Source organism: Nanorana parkeri, unplaced genomic scaffold (assembly GCF_000935625.1).
Source record: "Nanorana parkeri isolate BGI_ZX_2015 unplaced genomic scaffold, ASM93562v1 scaffold203, whole genome shotgun sequence".
NCBI lineage: Eukaryota > Metazoa > Chordata > Amphibia > Anura > Dicroglossidae > Nanorana > Nanorana parkeri.
Window position 1 is genome coordinate 98195 of NW_017306471.1, and position 18890 is coordinate 117084.

General features: G+C 39.7%; 1 protein-coding gene across 1 annotated transcript in view; it reads left to right on the forward strand.

Annotated features, from left to right (window-relative positions):
- Positions 1-18890, forward strand: part of GLRA1 (glycine receptor alpha 1) — a 108386-nt gene that overhangs the window by 34450 nt on the left and 55046 nt on the right. Inside the window, exons 2-3 of the mRNA XM_018555582.1 lie at positions 12110-12240; positions 18637-18704. Coding sequence (XP_018411084.1) covers positions 12110-12240; positions 18637-18704 — 199 coding nt within the window. The remainder of the gene's footprint in view (positions 1-12109; positions 12241-18636; positions 18705-18890) is intronic.

Below are 18890 nucleotides of genomic sequence, written 5' to 3' on the forward strand. Positions count from 1 at the left end.
CCGGGTGGGGGGGAAAAGAAAAAAAAAGTGATTTGGGGGGGGGGGGGGGGAGGGGTACTGTGATTTCGGTGAGAGGTAATAAATATACTGAGCATACAAGCACTTAAAGATAGACTACATCTGACCATAGTTTAGGAGCTCTTGCCATAATCTGCAGGTAGACACAGAACACTTGCACAATATGGTAGACTTACCTCCCAAACTGTTCTCCTCCATCACCACAGACATCATCTCTGGCACATCTGTTGGAATGGTATCTTCTTCCTCCAGCCATTGGACAGCCACTGATGATGTGCATTGGAGTTACATCCTTCAAGAACCTGCTTTCTTGCTTAGCAGTTTACAGATGCTGGGAATGTACTCTTTACTGCAGGCAGTGTAGACACAAAAAACATTTCTAGGACAAGGGGAGGCATTTTGGTGTCTTACACCAAAAAATATATATTTCCTAGCAATTTTGTTTTCAACTTTAGTTCTGCTTTAACATGAAAATATACACTGCCTGGCCAAAAAAAAGTCACCTCCTGGATTTAGCCAAGCAAATAGGTTAAGTGACTTCCTTTAGATAATTATTCCAGCAATGAATATGTTTCATCTGGCAACAAATTAGGTCAACTGCCTACCTAAATATACCAAATGACCAGGGTTTTTTTTTCTCTTCCCTGAGCATATTCCAAGATGACAATGCCAGGATTCATAGGCCTATAATTGGGAAAGAGTTGTCATGAGACATTTTCACACATGGACTGGCCACCACAGAGTCCAGACCTTAACCGCATTGAGAATCTTTGGGATGTGCTGGAGAAGACTTTACACAGTAGTCTGACTCTCCCATCATCACTACAAGATCTTGGTGAAAAATAAATGTGACTGTAGATGGAAATAAATGTTGTGACATTGCATAAGCTTATCAAAAAAGTGCCAGGGCAAGTGCATGCTGTAATCAAAGCTAAAGTCCAACAAAATATTAGCTTGTGACTTTTTTTTTTTTGGTTAGGCAGTGCTAGGTCCACTTTAACTCACCTACTAGTTCCCCAGTCTTTGTTACATGTTCTTAATAAAACTTTGCCCAAAAAACAAGGTGTACATTGTAGAGGACCTTCGAGGAAGTGGAGACTCCGATTTGGTGCCCCAGGCTGAAAATTTATGTGGAGCAGAATGTGTTTTGCGTCTTCTTTGTGCAGAAATGCAATGATCATTTTTTTAAATTTATGTAGATGGATTGATGGTTCAGTTCAAGTAAACTCACAGTAACATGTAGACCACAAGGCATCTTTGTCCCACTGTTCTGCTGACCAGAGAAATTTCTAATTTCACCTTGGATACGTTTGAGCCATGATTGCCATAAGATGAGAACTTCAAGGTTTAGAAAATCATTACTGGATGGTCTCCCAGGACTTCATTTTGCAGAAGGGAAAGATTGTTGGCTAAGTAATGCACTGATTGAATTGACTTTATGTGGCATGTAATGACTGTGATAAAATTATATCAGTGTCTAATGAATTATACATGTCAAGCAGAATTAATTTGCTAAATAAATATTTAACCCTTGTGCGAGTATTGACTGTCCTGCTGAGGAATAAAAGTTTACATTTTAAAGGGTTCCTCAAATAATAACTAGTCCCTTGCTACAGACCCCACTATGTAGTAACATAAAACACTATCAAACATTCTCTCCTTGTAAACTACAACACTTATCCTAGCCACTTGTCTCTGCATTCACATATACAGTAACATAGCTCAAATGGGACCATTACATATTCAGTAGACTAGCAGCAACATGCATTTTGCAAGTAGTGGCAGAGCCAGTGAACTTTTAGCTGAGGACGTATCATCCTTGTATACCGTAGTAGGGGTTGATGGGTTCAAAGAGCCCCTGTACTGTAGTAATAAACAATGATGTGAAGGACGAAGGTGGGGGAGGTTGGCACTGTATGTACTTTTACCAGTAATAATGGCTTTTTTGTATGTTGTAAGGATCATGCTTAAAGTGCATCTTTTGGGTTCTAGGTATGATAGGCAGCCCAACCACCAGCTGAAGGAGCACACATGGCAGGTTGGCAACGCTGCTGCTGATTGCGAAGTAGTGGCTTAGTGTTGTCAGCCTGCTACAGGAAGTGCTTTGAGTGGCATGAACTCCAGGTAAGAATCTTTGGAAGAGATTTACAAAACAACAATTTTCTTAAGAAAACTGTAGACTGTGAGGCATGATGCTAGACATACCGGGTTTGCATACACTTCAAAATATTTGCACAGTGAGCACCCCGGTGTGGGGGCATTTAAGACGATAAAGTAAGCTAGTTTTGTTTCCTGCTTTTACTTTGCCAGCTGTACAGCAGGTTCTGTCAGATATTACAGTTTGATGTAAATCTCACATTTCTGTCCCCAATTAGCTGCCTATTTTGATTATTAAGGATAAGGAAACCCCTGTGATAAAAAAAAATGAATTGTCATATTGCTCCTCATATCTGCAGCCCCAAAATTGAGATTTCTATGCAGGTTGTCTAATGCAAATTCCCTGGATGTCAAACTAATGCCTTAGCTTCAATGGCCCAGAAAAGTAAACAGATAAGCAATTCCAACCTTTTTTTGTTACATTAAACACCCAACTCCAGAATTCGGTTCATTAACAATTTTTTGCTTTCCTCAACCTCCATGCACCACTCCATGCATATTTATTTTTACAAAATAAAATGTCCCAAATACCTGTAAATTTGTCTAAAAGTAGTGCAGCAACAGCCTGTTTGCCTGTTAAACATCTTCTCAGTCCCTAGGATAATCTTCCTAATGTGCTTTTTTAAGTAAAGTAAATGGAAGGAACAATATTTCCAATCACGCATTGCTAGAAGGAGCCAGTCAGGAGGTGTAAGTGGGCATGTCCTTGGGTTTCTATTACTGTATGTTTGATTGACAGCCCTCGACTCGCTCACTGATTTTATTTACACAGTTATTGGAGAGGCGGGGATGTGTTTGGGTGGTTACTGGACAGGTGGGGTTGTGATCTGGACTGTTGCTGTAGATTCCAAGTAATTACTCCAATGGTGTGATCATTCTGGCTCTGTAGTGACACCCCCTGACGTGCACAGAAGTAGGATAAGGAATGACAGCAGCGTGATCGCCATTTTGACAGGTAGAGGGGTGTTGTTTATACCCAGAAACTCAGCAAACATTAGGGTACTAAAGAAGGATTTAAAAGATCATTTGGAAAAGAAAGGAGCGAAAATACACAAACCAAATCAAAGGGGAAAGGTAGGACTAAGACTATAGGCTATACATTCTTTCCATTTGTGCCTGGAGTTGGCCTATAATTTACTGGTACTTTTGGTACTTGATCTGTGACTCGGAAGTATTAAAACTCTCGGAAGCAACTTAACATTTTCTGAAGGAGGCCAGCAATTGGAACCGCCATGAGCAGTCACATGACAAGAGACCATTGTGGAGGAGAGAGGCTGCTGTTTTCCAGTGCTTCCAATGGCATACCTTTAGATGTACACATTCATTTTTAATGGACAACTGTGAACTAGACTAGGAAGCACACATATCTAAAGGGATTCCTTGGATCTTTTCTATGACATTATTCTGTATGCAAAGGGTCCTGTGTCCAGAAACAACTTTATCAATGAAAAGAAGGATATTTAAAGCCACAGTCCAGGCAGAATGATAATTTGCACTCTGCACTGGGTGTGTAAATTATCATTAAAAAAGCTGGCTGTTATGTGCAGGGAGTGTCCTACCTTTCAGCACGCCGTCCCCCCGCACTGAATGCCGAACTTCCAGGCATTGAAGAGAGGGAGTGATACCACCTGAACTGTAAAGTGCTCCAGCCGTATCACCCACCTCCTTTTACTATCCTCCATGCACAAAATGTTTTGTATCTTTTTAAAGAATTTAAGACCTGCTGTGATTGGAGGAGAAGAAATTATGTCACATCCCCACCCCCTCCTCTCCTCAAATCACAAAATCTTGTAGTCTTTAAGACATTTTGTGAATGGAGGATAGTGAAAAGGGGCGGTGATGCAAGAGTGGGAGAAAGAAAAAAAGGCAAATGGTTGCATTCCTAAAATTATCACAGCTTCGGTACTCTTCTGAAGAACCCTCAGTCCTGATCAGCAGCAGATCACCCTCAGCAGTGGGCTGGCTATTGGGAGGGGTTATGCAAATATCAAAAGGTCTTGCTGGGTGGGTATCAGTCTTATGGAGTAGACATTCCTAGGCTGACTGCATGTTTAAAAGAGCTGATATCCAATGAATGAAAGAGGCAGACCATGGACCGTAAGCCTAAGGAAGAAAAAGCTGAATGATGCTGGACAAAATCCAGCCAGGCAGGCTCTATCTGACTTGTTGCGGTTTTTAATGCACACAGTGAGAAGCTCACCATGTGCAGTGATATTAGAAAAAGCAATTTCTGTACAGGAAAGGAACCTCTACATCTGTGCAAGATGGAAGATGGGGCTGGAGTTTAGCTTTAAGCTGTTGCAGTTTCTTTACCCAGATTTCTGTGACTGTGTTTCCTATTGCACAAATAAAAAAAGCAATTAAGAATACCCCCCTTCCCCCTTTTTTATCATCAGACCCAGCACCGTGACACCATGGAAGAAATCACATTATATTTCATTCTAGGTACCCTTGTGACATGTGAGCAAGTATGATTGACTGTAATCATTTTATGTACATGTGTGTGGGGATGTTTTTGACACTGGTGTAGGACATTATTATATTACATGCAAGCCTCTAGACAGCTCTAATATTAGTTTTTCTTGGAATCATAAGGTATTTTATTACCTGTAAAGAATCCATGTGGAATAATGCAGAAGTGTCCCTCATCCTACTCTGAGCCAGAACAAACTGTATACGCTGTGGGTTTGACTTATGAAAACTGGAACAAGTTTGCAGTAGTTGTCCATAGCACCCAAACAGATGTCATCTTTTAATGTCAAAGAGATCTTTATGGTTGCTATAGGTTATAATCCCGTTTTGGCCAAGTTGTCAGAAATCGTCTCCTACATCTTTCTATGTTTTCTGCATTGCTTGGATAGGAAGAATTTGAGTTTAATTGATACGACTGACTAGTGATGCATTAATGTTCAAGCAAAACGGTAATGAAGTGATATTGATTGGCTGTAAGCTAGTGCTCCCAAGAGCTGCATAAAATATAATCTGCAAGCTATTGGAAAACCATGATTCTACGTAGGTCTACAGTTCTTATCAGGACTGTCAATGCACCATCTAACTCAGCCTTTTGCAATCTCTTTACCATGATGGATCCCTTGAAATAATTTTCAAGAGAACCTTGCTAGAATTGATTACATCCACAGCTCATGGTACATTAGCGTGATCAATAAGTAAAATCAAATAAAGTGCATACCTAGCATATTGGATACTAGAGAAGATCTTTTTTTTTAACACTTCTTTTAAGACACTCTCAAATACTGTTTCAAAATTATTTTTAGTAACACTCATAAAATGAAATAAACAATAGAAATCATCAGAATAGAAATGCAGACTTAGAAAATTCTACCATTCCCTTACATTTGTAGTCGATGGAGTGTGTCTTTATATTTGTGGTTAGTGGAGAAATTCCCCCTTACATCGATAGACAGTGGGAGAGATGCCCCCTTACATTGGTCAGTGGAGAAACTGACCACAGGAGTAGAGCTCCCCAACACCCCTTACCTTGGTAGTCAGTGGGAGAGGTGCTCTTATAAATCGTGGTCAGGTGGTCAGTGGGAAAAGGACACCCTTTGATCAGTAGAGAAATGCCCCCTTACATTGATAATCACAAGAAAAGAGCTCCCCGACACCCCTTAACTTGGTGGTCAGTGGGAGAGGTACTCTCTTAAATTGTGGTCAGTGGGAGAAGGACCCCCATAGATCGCCTATTTGGAATCATGTGTTGTCAGGATTCCAGTTTTTCTGCCAACGTATTGTCAACGTCAAGTCAACACTGTTTGTTTACAGAGCCATATTAAAAAAAACTGAATTTCCAGCAGACCTGTCACTAACAAACCAGGCCGCTCCTATGCCCATAAATTGCTGTCATTAATCCCTACTTCTGGCATACCACAATATGCGTGTTGTTACTGTCCTTTCTTTTTGCCAGAGTCACCAGTAGTCCCACCACCTGGGCTGCCCCTTATTCCCAGGTATCTAAGGCTCAAAGGTTTTTAAAAGTTCCCAGGTATGTCTATTTGCAGAAGAATTGAGTGGGTCATCATGGATAACTGTCAATACTGTACTTAATAACGCTAAAGGACATATTTTAAAAAAAGTGAATGTAAATTCCACCAACGATTTAGTGGTAGTGAATCATTCACTTTCATTTAAAACACATGTACCTGGAAGATTCACCTGCAGAGAATGTAAGGTGAATGTCAGATTCAATGCTTTAAAAATATGCCCTGATGGTGACGCTATAATGGGTACAGAGGGTGTATCTTTTTTTCAACCCATAGCCAGCTGACCTGAACATTAATAGTGCTTTCCTATTGACCAGAACAGGTTGGATCCATTAGCTTCAAGGTTCAAATCAGATTACGTTGAATTTTCTGGCAAGTAGTCACACATACTTTCTGAGGCAGTCCCAGTCCGGCAAGCGTTTCACTTTTTCAGAACATTTTTTAATAGAGAAGATAATGGCCCAGCATAGAAGGCCTGCAGCCCTGAGCTGGTGTTTGGAGGAAGGGGGCACACTTTTCATGGTCCATTCGCATGCTGTACTCAAGCATAGTAGGGCATCTGTACACTTGCATCTATGAGGCTATATCCTGCATAACTGCTGTATTAATTTGATAGCATTAAATTGAGGTACTGTTTTTGTTGTTTAATAACATTTTGAAAAGGGTTAAAAAAGGCAACAAATCCAGCAAATCACTGGCTGGTGTATTTTAAGAAATTTCCTCAACTCTTACCATCGGCACATTACTTTTTGTACTGAATATAGCTGCATTTTTGTTCTCTTTACTTTCCTTAGTTTTTATTATCTTACCTTCCTTTAGTTATCTTATCTGTCTTGTGGTCCTCGACCTAAAACCTAAAAGTATAATTTGTAAAGGGTTTTTGTATTAGAAATAAATGTAGCATGGTTAGAGCCCTGCACCATGGCCCCCCCAAAAAAACCTATATGGGGACTGTCAGTGCTGTCCTCATTCTGAATATGATAGTTGACTGGCTGTCTAGCTGACTTCTTTACCTTTTGGCTCACTGATCTCGAACAAGCATGCAGATCAGAAGGTGACACAGAAATGTATTCAAGCCATTGACAGACAAGCAACTAGCATTTTTAGAAAGGGATATAAGCAATGGCAGCCTGCATAATGTCTCAGCACTGTTTTCCACTGATGTTCCTACAGACAATAGACAGCTACCAGCCACGTGTGCATGATCAGTAACTGATCATGCACATGGAGAACGGGTCGTTCTCATTAGTGATGTTTGCACAAGTATTTATATTTGCTTCAGGCAAAGTTCCATGTTATTTCCTTGTAACAGGAGAAGAGCAGTAAAGGTGCCGTAATAGTTCTTACTCTTGAGCAGGCCTGGCCTAGGGCATCCGGGAAAAGCTACAGACAGTAATGTAACTATACCATAGCAGTCCGTGCAGCTGCTATCAGGCCCAATTGTGGGAGGGGGGCCTCAGCTAGAAAACTGTCAGGGGAAATACAACATAAAAGGCAATTTAAGTGTAAGTAAAAATAACACAGATTGAGTGCTGTATCTTTAGGATTAAAGAGCATTTTACCAGAACCTGCTTTGAAGTTTCCAGTCCACAAAATCTAACTACAGATGCACTGGAGGAGTCTTTAGGATCATTGCCACTAACAGTTCCCCCTTATTTTTATGTACAGCAGCAAAGGCTGCTGGACATTTTAATTGTCTGGGAGTAGATTTATGGCCCATAAATCTTCTGGTGCAGCCTGCCTGGTCAGCACTCTAATATTAACCCTCTATGCCTATCACAGCTTTCTTGAGGCTGTAAAAATCCAAGTGTCTCTCTTCAGCTTCAAACTGACAAGACTGACAAGGTTCGTATTTCTGAAAATAAGTCACAATTTAAAGTCTAAATCCACCTTTTTTGAGAGAAAAAAAAGCAGTCCCCTCTGGGTGATCTATGTACTGTACCTTGTATTTTTAAAAATTTTGCAGATTTATCTCTTTTTCTATTCTTAGGCCCCGCAGATCTGCCAACATGAACAATCCAATACATTGCTATGGGGATCTTCATGCGACTGCTCAGCGCGATCCGAACTGCCCCCCGTCCGAACTGCTTCCTGCACTATTTTTGCCGTGCTGATCAGTGCGGTTTCCATACAGCTTTCAATTAAACGGCACTGATCAGCGCGGTTTTGGGCATTTTTCATTACGTTTCAGCGCTGACCTCCCTTTTGAAATCAGTGCGGTAACCGCACTTATCCGCAACCGCCCTGATGTGAATGGGCTCTTAAGAAATAGATGTTTGTTTTACCCTGTCCTTTCCAGACTGAGCCCGAATGGGAGGGCCAGCCTTTATTACAACCATTTGAGCAAATCTCAGTGTTCCAATAAGGAAAGCTTCAGTGTCTGCATCCCTTTAGTAGACAAGCCTTTAGGGGAATCTAGCCAAAAAATAAATTCCAGATGCCTGAATGCCTCCACATGGCGATATTGCACTGAATTTTTTATTTTTTACAATTTTATAAAAGCAGCAGCAGATTAAAATGAAAAGGTCAATTTAATATCAATAAATTACAAAATGGCATGTAAAGCAATTTTATGTGCTGTTTTAATTTCTTAAAAGATGTTTGCATTAAGGTGATAGAGTAACTGTGTGCAGGGATCACTACAAATTAGCACTGACAATTATGTAATAATATAAAATATAGTTATGGTTATTTGATAATTATGTTTATTATTAGTTTTCTTTGTGATGTCTTTTTACTGAATACTAAACCACCTTTTTCAGTACCTGCTTTCTGTTGGGGTGGAAGAGGTGGGAGAGATCGAAATGTGCACTAAGGCCCTGTATTACCCTAAAAAGATCCCTTGATGTTGAATATAAAATGGTGAGCTGGTGAGATGAAAGAAGTAAAAACAATAAGCTGAACAATTTGGGCTAAAAGCAGAAAAATTAAGGTTAAAAGTTAGACATTGTGCCTTCTTCCTCTTTCCTGGCAACTTCTATCCAGCACACTGGTCCCGAGTACTGTACTAGCAAATGATGACAGCCCTCCTGCCACCTGTCCTTGATTTAGGCAAACGGTATGGTAAAGCATAACCCTGGGTAAATTTTTATTAACCCTTGCAGCGGTTCTACTCCTGCACTTTGAGGGTTAAACAGTTATACTCACCCAATCCTTTGAACTGCCCTGCTCTTAGGCCAGTCCTTCTAGCCTTGCTTCCCCTCTGCCACAACAGTCTAATGGCTATGAGTCATCAGTGTGTAGGACATGAGGATGCCGAGGGGAATACCATTGCCGAAGCGTAAATCAGGGGGAATGCTGTCACAGCTGACCAGCTCTGAGGTTCAGGTGAGTACAGTTTTGTTATTTTTCCTCCTTAGACCAAAACAATCAATTAACCCTTGCAGTACGGGGGTAGCACCACTGCAAAGGTTAATACAATGTTTTCCTGCAGTTGTTCTTTAGGACTAATGAATGATCATATTGTCCCAGTTGCCAGGTGTTACAGGGAGATGTGATGGGGCCCCATCCAAATTTTGCTATGAGACCCCAATGATCTGTAGTTATGTCCCTTCCTACAGACATACTAACATTCCCAATCCAAGTGTAAATGACATATGAACATTCACAGTCTGGGGGCAAGAAATCTGGATCACAGTCTGACAAACATTGTCCAATGTTCTAATAAATCTCTACTGCTTCACCACAGGGAACAGTCATAAGTTACATCCTCACAGGCAGCAATGAGCAGACCGTCAAATATGAATCCTACCAATATTTAACTTCCTAGGTGCAGCAATATAAGAGCGAGTAGCGTTATCAGTCATGCATCTCGCACAGATTGAGTTTTAATGTTGAATTTTCAGACCTGTAATAGACAGAGTTCAGTGAACCGAATACTATAAATAACACAGGCTTCACTTTGGCCAATAAATGCTATATGAAATGTTCGCTTTTACTATTGTTCCTTGTGGCAGCTCATCTCTTTATACATTCATGTCCCTTATCTCTAATAATAGTGCAGAATAATGAGCTAGATAAGTGCCATAGTCATTTTCCCTCAAGTTTCCTTAATAAGTTGCTGTATGTGAATGATAATGTGTCATGCTGGGCAGTGAAGCTAAAATATGAGTTGAAGGCTCCAGTTGGGCAAGGTGGTTGGTCGTTTATACTCAGCAAACGACGTAGGAGTCTTCTGAAGGAAATATTCACTTTTGTAGACTCTCTACAGGCTTCAAATACTGTATGTGTACAGCAGAGTGCCAATCACACTAAGAAGATCAATTCTCATCTATAAAAGGAGGGTTGGGTAATTTATGCCTTGTGAACAAGATCCAGAACAAATGTTGGCTATCCCAGCATAAATATATATTTACTAATGGTACCAAGAAACATCTTTTAGCATTAACGCATTTTTGTAAAATATTTACTTTAAAGTAGATGTGAACCTCTAAATAAATGACATTTAGTTTGCTAAAGCATTGTGTATCATATACAATTGGATTTACAAAAAAAAAATACAATTTTTAGGTTTTTTTTAATCCTATGTTGCATCTCACTGCTGCTGGTCTACTGATTTTTTTTGCAGCCATTAGCAGCCCCAGGATCCCAGACTGCAAAGCATTTCCTAAAGCGGACCTTTACCCCCTTTCACTAAAAATCACCTCAACATGCATATGAAACCGTCTTACATTCATTAGTTAACCTCCCTGGTGGTATGATTATTATTTTTTTTTCTTTCCTTTTTTGGTCTATCTGCTTTTCGTTTTTTTTTTTAAACTTTTAAACTTCCAACCGGTTCAACCCCCCTGCGACGCGGACGCTCGCAAGGGACGGAACCCGGTAGACGGATGCCGGCATCGGCCGGGGGACACAGCGGGGATCGCGGACAAGGTAAGAGATGCGACGCTATATTCCCGAGTCTTGCTCGGGGTTACCGCTTATGGTACAGAAAATTAACCCCGAGCCAGACTCGGGAATACCGCCAGGGAGGTTAAATAAACATATTTTTCTTTTACTTACATTTATTGTTTTTCCACTTCCTGGTCCTCTTGGGCATTAGTGATGTAATAGTGCCCAAGCATTGTATCCTGGGGAGGTTACATCAGCAGTACATTGCTGGGAAATCTAATCTGTAATCTCCCGAGATCTCAGGGAAAGACATTTTCATCCTTGAGATGATGTGCATGGTCACATGTCCTAGTCACATGTGCCAGAGTCCCAAGAAGTAAAGGGAGATGGATTAATCTGCCCTTAGTAAAAATGGCCACTATGAGAAAAACGGGGAAGAAAAAAAAAAACAGGCTTATTTGCAAAAGGGTGAAGAGTTTGGAGAAGGCAGGAGAAGTAAACAATCTAGGACAACATAGCTGAACTGGAAAGTGAGCTGAATTGAAAAATATTTCCAAATCAGTTATGCTGTCCTAGATTGTTCACTTCTCCTGCATTCTCCAAACTCTTCACCCTTTTGTGAATAACCCTGTAAAAGTATGCAAAGAATAAAAAGTCTGCAATTATCGATAAGTATCTGCGTGTAGATTGTCATTACTAAACATTTCTAAAGGTATATTTGTTGTCATTGCAAAGATATGGGTTAAGTTCCTCTTTAAAGTGGAACTAGACCCCCCCCCCCCCAATTTAAAGTAACTTCTGTCTTACTTTACTACTTGAAATGTGAAATGTTACATTTGATTGTTTACTGACTTCTAGAGAATAAACATGTGTAGCAAATGCTCATGTGTGTGAGCCCTGACCTGGCCGTATGCTGTTGCCTTGTGTGAGAAAGCCCACACAAACATATGGACAACATAAAAAATCCATGGAGATAATGTACAAGATTAAGATGGAACCAGTGTACTGTGTCACCAAGCATCCTCCTTCTGTCATTTAACTACATTGTATGAAATATTTTTCTGGCATCGTGAATTTATTTTTTCTATTTTTTTTTGTTACAGCCTTGCTGCTTCCAAAGAAGTGGGGGCTTCCGTCCGTTCCAGTCCCAAGCTCATGTCACCCTCCGATTTCTTAGACAAGCTGATGGGGAAGATTTCCGGATATGATGCTCGAATTCGCCCTAACTTCAAAGGTAATGAATGGCTGTGTACGCTTCTAGGAGTGTGGGAATTAATCATTTAAAAATACCCCATTGGAAATTGTACACTTTTTTTTACATATTTGAACAAGCAGACATTATATCTTTATTCAAACAGTTGGTGACAAATGTTATAACAAATGTTGGTGATATCCTTGAATAAGAATAAGAGAAAAAAAATGCCCCTCGAATCATTTATTCAACAAAAAGATCAATAGATGTAATTCTGTACCTTGAAAAAGTACTATGTTTGACTGATTATTCTTCAACACATAGTTCCAGAAGGTCTGGTCTTTTGGGTTCTTTGAGACTTTTTTTTAGCATAAAACAATCAGTTCTTAAGTTAGATTTGCTGGGTTGGCCGGCCCTGGACATATTAGCAGTTGTTTGAAATCTACGACACTTGTAGATTATGTTCCCAGACTCATAGACATCCACAACTTTCTTTCCGAGAGCATTAGAGAGTTCTATTGATGGCATGATGACACCACACATTTGAATAGCAAAGAGAACACCAGACCCTAGAAGTCTGAGGTTTAAATAAGACAGGTTCCACCTCCACACGCTAAGCAGGTTTAAACATTGGCATCTAATTTGGGACAGCAGATTCACAATTAATGGATTTGAAATGGTGGTGAATGTAGGGGTTTACTCACTTCTTCCATGTGACAAATCTACATTTTTGTTGACTTACATAATGAAAATTAATACATGTGTCAATTTTATGTATCATTTGTTTTAGCATATCACCTTTTTTCTGTAGGCACTATCTGAATCAAGATCCAAAGCTTGCCTGTTCAAATATGTTTAAAAAAGTCAACAATTTCCATGGGGTGTACTTCCCTTATCACATAACTGTACATAAACTACTATCATTCCCATAATGGGAAATCACTTGTTGTCAATGGTTAAAGTAGATAAACCTTTACTGAATAACATTCAGTTTGATCAAGTAGAATGTATCACAATTGTCTTTGTTTTTAGTAATAAAATACCTTTTTGATCCTTTGCTGCATCTCAGTGCTGCTCATCTCCTTCAGCCTCTTTGCAGTTACTTTTTGTCTAAATGTAAACCAGCAATGGCTGCACGGCATTTCTTAAGGTGGGTTTCCTGATGGTGAAAACAGTGTATCGGGCCTGTATTATAAGTGTTCAGAGAGCCACTTGTATCTTCCATTGTGTGATAGGGTTGGAAGACAGAAGAAAAACTGGGAGGCTGAACAGAGCATTGTCACTCAATAACATGATTTTCCTAAACAAGGACCTTCATGGCATTTGTCAGGGAAGGTTATCTAATGGTGACACAAGTGAACTGTGCCTGTATAATGAATGCTGGAATAGCCATTCGTAATCTCCATCAGAGACTTCTGTGATAGGGTGACAAACCAGGAGAACAATTGGGGGACAGGGACAGAACAGTAACCATATGAAGATGTCACCAGCACACTGAAAACCTTTGAGATCACCAAGTGTTCATTTATTGAGAAATCTTGTTACAAAAACAAGCACTTGTGGGGCCGCGCTGGGTCCCTTCATCAGACTTAGCATTGCTGATACAGCAGTGTCTCCCCAAAACATGAAGCACCTGAACAAGAACCTTCATGGCAGGATCATCATGTGCTATTTTAATTAAAGCTGCAGATTTAAAAATAAAAGAAGTCCTTATCTGCATACCTTTTTTGGGTTAGTAATTGTAAGTATTGCAGCCAGAGAGTCAGTTTGAGGATGAGCATTTTCAGAGGGAGAACTCAGCAGTTGCAGCTTTCTTGTTTCTCTCTTGACAGATTAACTTTATTTAACAATTGTTAATCATTATGCATCTTTTGTCAACTGGCAAACAAAACCTTTTCATTTGTGGCACATCAATGGCGGGCCCATTTTTTATAGGCCTGTAACCCTGCATGCTATGATTTTGACCCAGAATGCTTTCAAATGCCTTTTTCTCTAAGTAAAAATGCTACTCCCTGTGTGTACTGCAGTTCTCTATGCTGGCAGAGCTGAGTAACAGTCACACCCTTTAGCAAAAGTGTCCTCACACAGACTAATATTGCTAAGAAGAAAAGGGACCATGTCAACTAGATATTTTACATTACTGAGTGCACTGGGTTTAAAGTGACACTAAACCCAGGAGTTAAATCTTAAAAATACATTCAAGTACCTTAACTATTAATAAAAATTTACCTTATTTGTGTATTACTCGGCGGTAGATCCTCTAATCATCTCTGAATTGGTGCTGACCCTGTTTGTCCTTCTGGAGGGGGGCTACTTTTGTTCCCCATGGTCCCTGTGTGTTGTAAAGTAGCCAGCGCTCCAAGCTCACTCCCGTGATGGACTACAATCTCAATACAAATTAGCAACTAAACATGAAATTGTAGTCCATCACGGGAACGAGCGTGGAGCTGTGGCTACTTTACAACACACACAGTGACCATGGGGAACAAAAGTAGCCACCCTTCAAAAGGAAGGACAGTGTCAGCAACAATTCAGAGATGATTTGAGGATCTACAGCCGAGTGATACACAAATAAGATAAATTTTTCTTAATAGTTAGGTTCATTGAATGCATATTTAACTCCTGAGTTTAATGCCACATTAACTTTGGTGCCTATTGGACTATACAGACACATATAGACTTGCTACTGTAACAGGAGAGTTGAGGTAAGACTATGAAAATGAAGGTTGTTAGTGCAAAATGTATCTGACTGCATATTTATTTATGTGGCTTTAATTGAGCCTTCATTAGTCATCGCTGGTTTCTCATTGATTGTAACTCCGCAAGTTCTTTCATTATGACCATTGATAATATTTCAGTCTGAGCATTGTTAATAAATCTGATTCCTATCTAGGGTGTGTTTTACAATGAAGTGTTCTGTAATAAAATAAAACACTCAGTGCTGGAATACATTCTTTATATTTTTGCTGCTGATATATTAGAAAAACGTATATTTTTTCAAAATTTAGCAACTAATGTAATTTGTTTTCACCTTGCTGAGATGACAGAGAAATGACCTTCACTGGTCTGACTTACAGCTGCCTTTGCAGCACAGCCTTGAAAAAGAATCCTATAAGGCAGACAGGACGTATGAGCAATGGTTTAACAAATTGTGAGCACAAGCTTACTTGTGTTTGGTAAAGGAAACCGGTGCTGAATAATAATAACCCAAGTGAAACGAATGGCAAACGCACTCATCAATTCATAACTAGCTTTAAAGCAAGGTGCACATGGAAAGGCTTTACACAGAACAAAGACAAAAAAATCCCAGCACACTCACCAGCCAGCCTACAAGAAAAGTACACTACTAAGGTTAAAAACAGAGGTTTTAGTTCCACAATTTTTGCTAAATATGTGGAAGCCGCACTGCCTCGTCAAGTCCTCTCTGTATAGTGAGGTCCTAACTTTAATCTATGAGAGCCTCCACCTTGGAGCATATTTATAGCAAAGGATGAATTGGGTGCAGGTTTGCCAGGAGGTAGCCCAACCTCCTTCAATTTGTGTCTTTGTTCTAAATAAAAATACCCCTCTACTACTGAGGAGCAGCCATTGCTGGAGTGCATGTAGATGGGAAGTGGCTGCAAAGGAGCAAGAGATCAGCCGCAATGAGATGCAACAAAGAATGGAAAAAGGGTGAAAACAAGTATTTTATAGACCACTGCTTCCACCCAGAGAGTGCAGCAGGATTTTGATATTAACACATATATTTTACATTGGCATAAATTAACATGTGTATTATTATTATTATCATCACATAGCAGTTACACAACATAATCTTAGGAACCTGTAGAGTATCTCCTTATAATAGTGATGCATATTTAACACTGAACTATTCTTGCATATTATGGTGTAATGACATACAGTAGATAAGAGTTGTTCTTAGTGCCCTTCACAGAAAACACAAGCTTCACAAGCACTGCATTTTCAGCTACATAGTTTTGTATAACTTTGATTATTATTATACAGGATTTATATAGCGCCAACAGTTTGCACAGCGCTTATTGATAACTTTGAGAACACATTTAAGCAGATACATTTGAAACATATTGGCAATGTATTGTAGAGAATAATGAATAAGTAAACTGTTTAGTCTTGCATTCACATATACACGTAGGGGTCTATTCACGAAGCTGCCGAGGGCAGCCGAGTGAATGACAGATCTGAAGTGAAGTGAGCCGAACACTGTTCGGCTATTCACTTCAGGCTGGTACGGCTAATTTCAGCCGTACATCGGCTTGCTTCGTGTGGCTTTGGGTCGGCCGAACATGCTCAGCATATTCGGCCGACCCGAAGTGCAGAAGGAGTTCGACTCAGCCGGTCCAACATCTGGATCGGCTGAGCCGAACCTCCGGCAGGCTACTCACTGCTGTTCGGGCTATTCTTAAAGATCCCGAACAGCAGTGAGTGAATAGCCGAATGCTGCCGCTCGGCTGTTCTGCTCGGTCCCTCAGAGGTACCGAGCAGAACAGAAAAAAGTAAAAAAAGTAAATAGCAAACGATTGTGCGGAGCTAGCAGTGACAGCTAGCTCCACCCAATAATTTCCTATTGTCCGGCGGCTCTGCTACTGTAATAGAAAAAAGAAAAAAAAACTCCTCTGGGAGCCTCCCGCCGCCAAGGAAAGAAACAGGGCTGTGTCTTTTTTTCTTTATTCTGACACGCGATGTCAGAATAGAAAAAAAAAAGACAATGCCCTTCTGTTGGTCATAATAATCTGGCCACTCAGTGTATATATATAGAAAGATAGATAGGTATATAATTTGTTACATTATAAGCAACATGTACAACATTTAATTTTGTAGATCAAGGTTCAACTAAAGTTCAGGTACAACATGGGTTGAAGTGTTTAGAGACAAAGTCTTAGCAACGTTTCTGACCCTGGTTTAATGAACGGGTGTCCTCTGGTCATGATATGAGGGACATTAGGTTAATGAACAGTTAATGAACAGTAGGTTCAATACCAACACAGCTGTCTCCTAACCTTGAAATTAGGGAGTCTATCCAAGAGAAGAAGAGCCATTTAATGATCTTGGTACAAATAAATGTGAATACAGGTGTCATTATTATCTGATTTTTGGAGATAATTGAAGGTAATTTATCTAATTATTTTTTTCAAAACATTATAAAAAAGGGGCCTGCAAGCTCATTTTATTTGAACACACCTGATTTGCGTGCGTTCCCGACCGGCCGAAATAAACCTACTTCTTGAAGATCTGCCTGGTGTCGTTTTTCGTTTATTCTACTTCAAGCGCAAGGGTCCTTCTTCATAGCATGCTAGCAGGGTATACACATACTATACCTGCTTTCTAAAGAAATCAAACTGTATGACTTTGCACACTTTTTGTTTTAATGCACCACAAATGTATTTTGCTGATTTAAACCAAAGTTCTGTTGAGCTTTTAATTATAATACCTTTTTAATATAAACATTAAAAAAAGAAAAACAAATAGTCTGTTCAAAGAATATGGGGTCTATTCACAAAGCTGCCGAAGGATCTGGCCGTAGCTTCGGCCGATCCTTCGGCTAGCTTAGGAAAATAAAAACTGTATTTCTGCTTGGACATGATTGGATGATGGAGGTAAGCAGCACTTCCCCACATTCACTAACCCATGGGAAAATTCCTTGCAAAGGGAACAGCCTATTTAGTAAATCAACCCCATAGTGTGCAGTGTGTAGGGGTCAAAACTGGAGGCCCAACAGGCATGCACAATCACAACAAATTCTTTCATTACAATGATTGGACATTTTTTAACAGAATGCAAAATCTCTGTATCTTAGGAAGAATAGGGAACAGGCCTCTCACTGTGGACATGCAAAGTAAACATCATATTGAATATGCATGGATGTTCCAAAACAGTAAAGATCTTTACCGAGACAAGCAGATAAAATGTTCATCTGTAATACATGGGCAGATATGGCTGTCCAACACTTCTCAGTCTTGGCTGGTACAGATGTTATTATCAATGGTAATTGCTAAAACTGCCCTTTTTAGAGAATCAGTGCAGGTGCCTAAAACAGTCATATCAAAAACCATGCTCATTCTTACAACTTCAACTCTTATCAAATATTCACTTTATAAAGTTATTTTTTGCAATTTTGTTGTGTATTAAAGCATTAAGCAAAACCAAAAGATAGATAGATAGATAGATAGATAGATAGATAGATAGATAGATAGATAGATAGATAGATAGATAAGTACAGAGTAAAGCCAGCTATGACTCAAATGTCTCTCATTCACCCCTAATGTCTCTCATTCACCCCTAAGGAGCAGCATCCATTGTGTGTGATTTAATCAGCATTTTAAACAGCTTAAAAACCATTGAACTTTAACATCACTTTAACTGTTACAAGTTTTACTGATATCTTTTTGTTCATTGCTATCCCCTTTTGTTTGGCTACAGGTCCTCCAGTAAACGTCAGCTGCAACATCTTCATCAACAGCTTTGGCTCTATTGCAGAAACCACTATGGTGAGTTAAAAACTATCATTGCATCAGAAATAAAAATATAAAAGAACCCCCAAACCGCTTCAGAGCAGTACCAACCACTTATCGTGTAAAATAACCAGTACTATAAGAAAAATAGTTATATAATATAATATAATATAAGATCAACTTCATGCTTTCCCCCAACTGTTACCACAAGGCGGTTAGAAG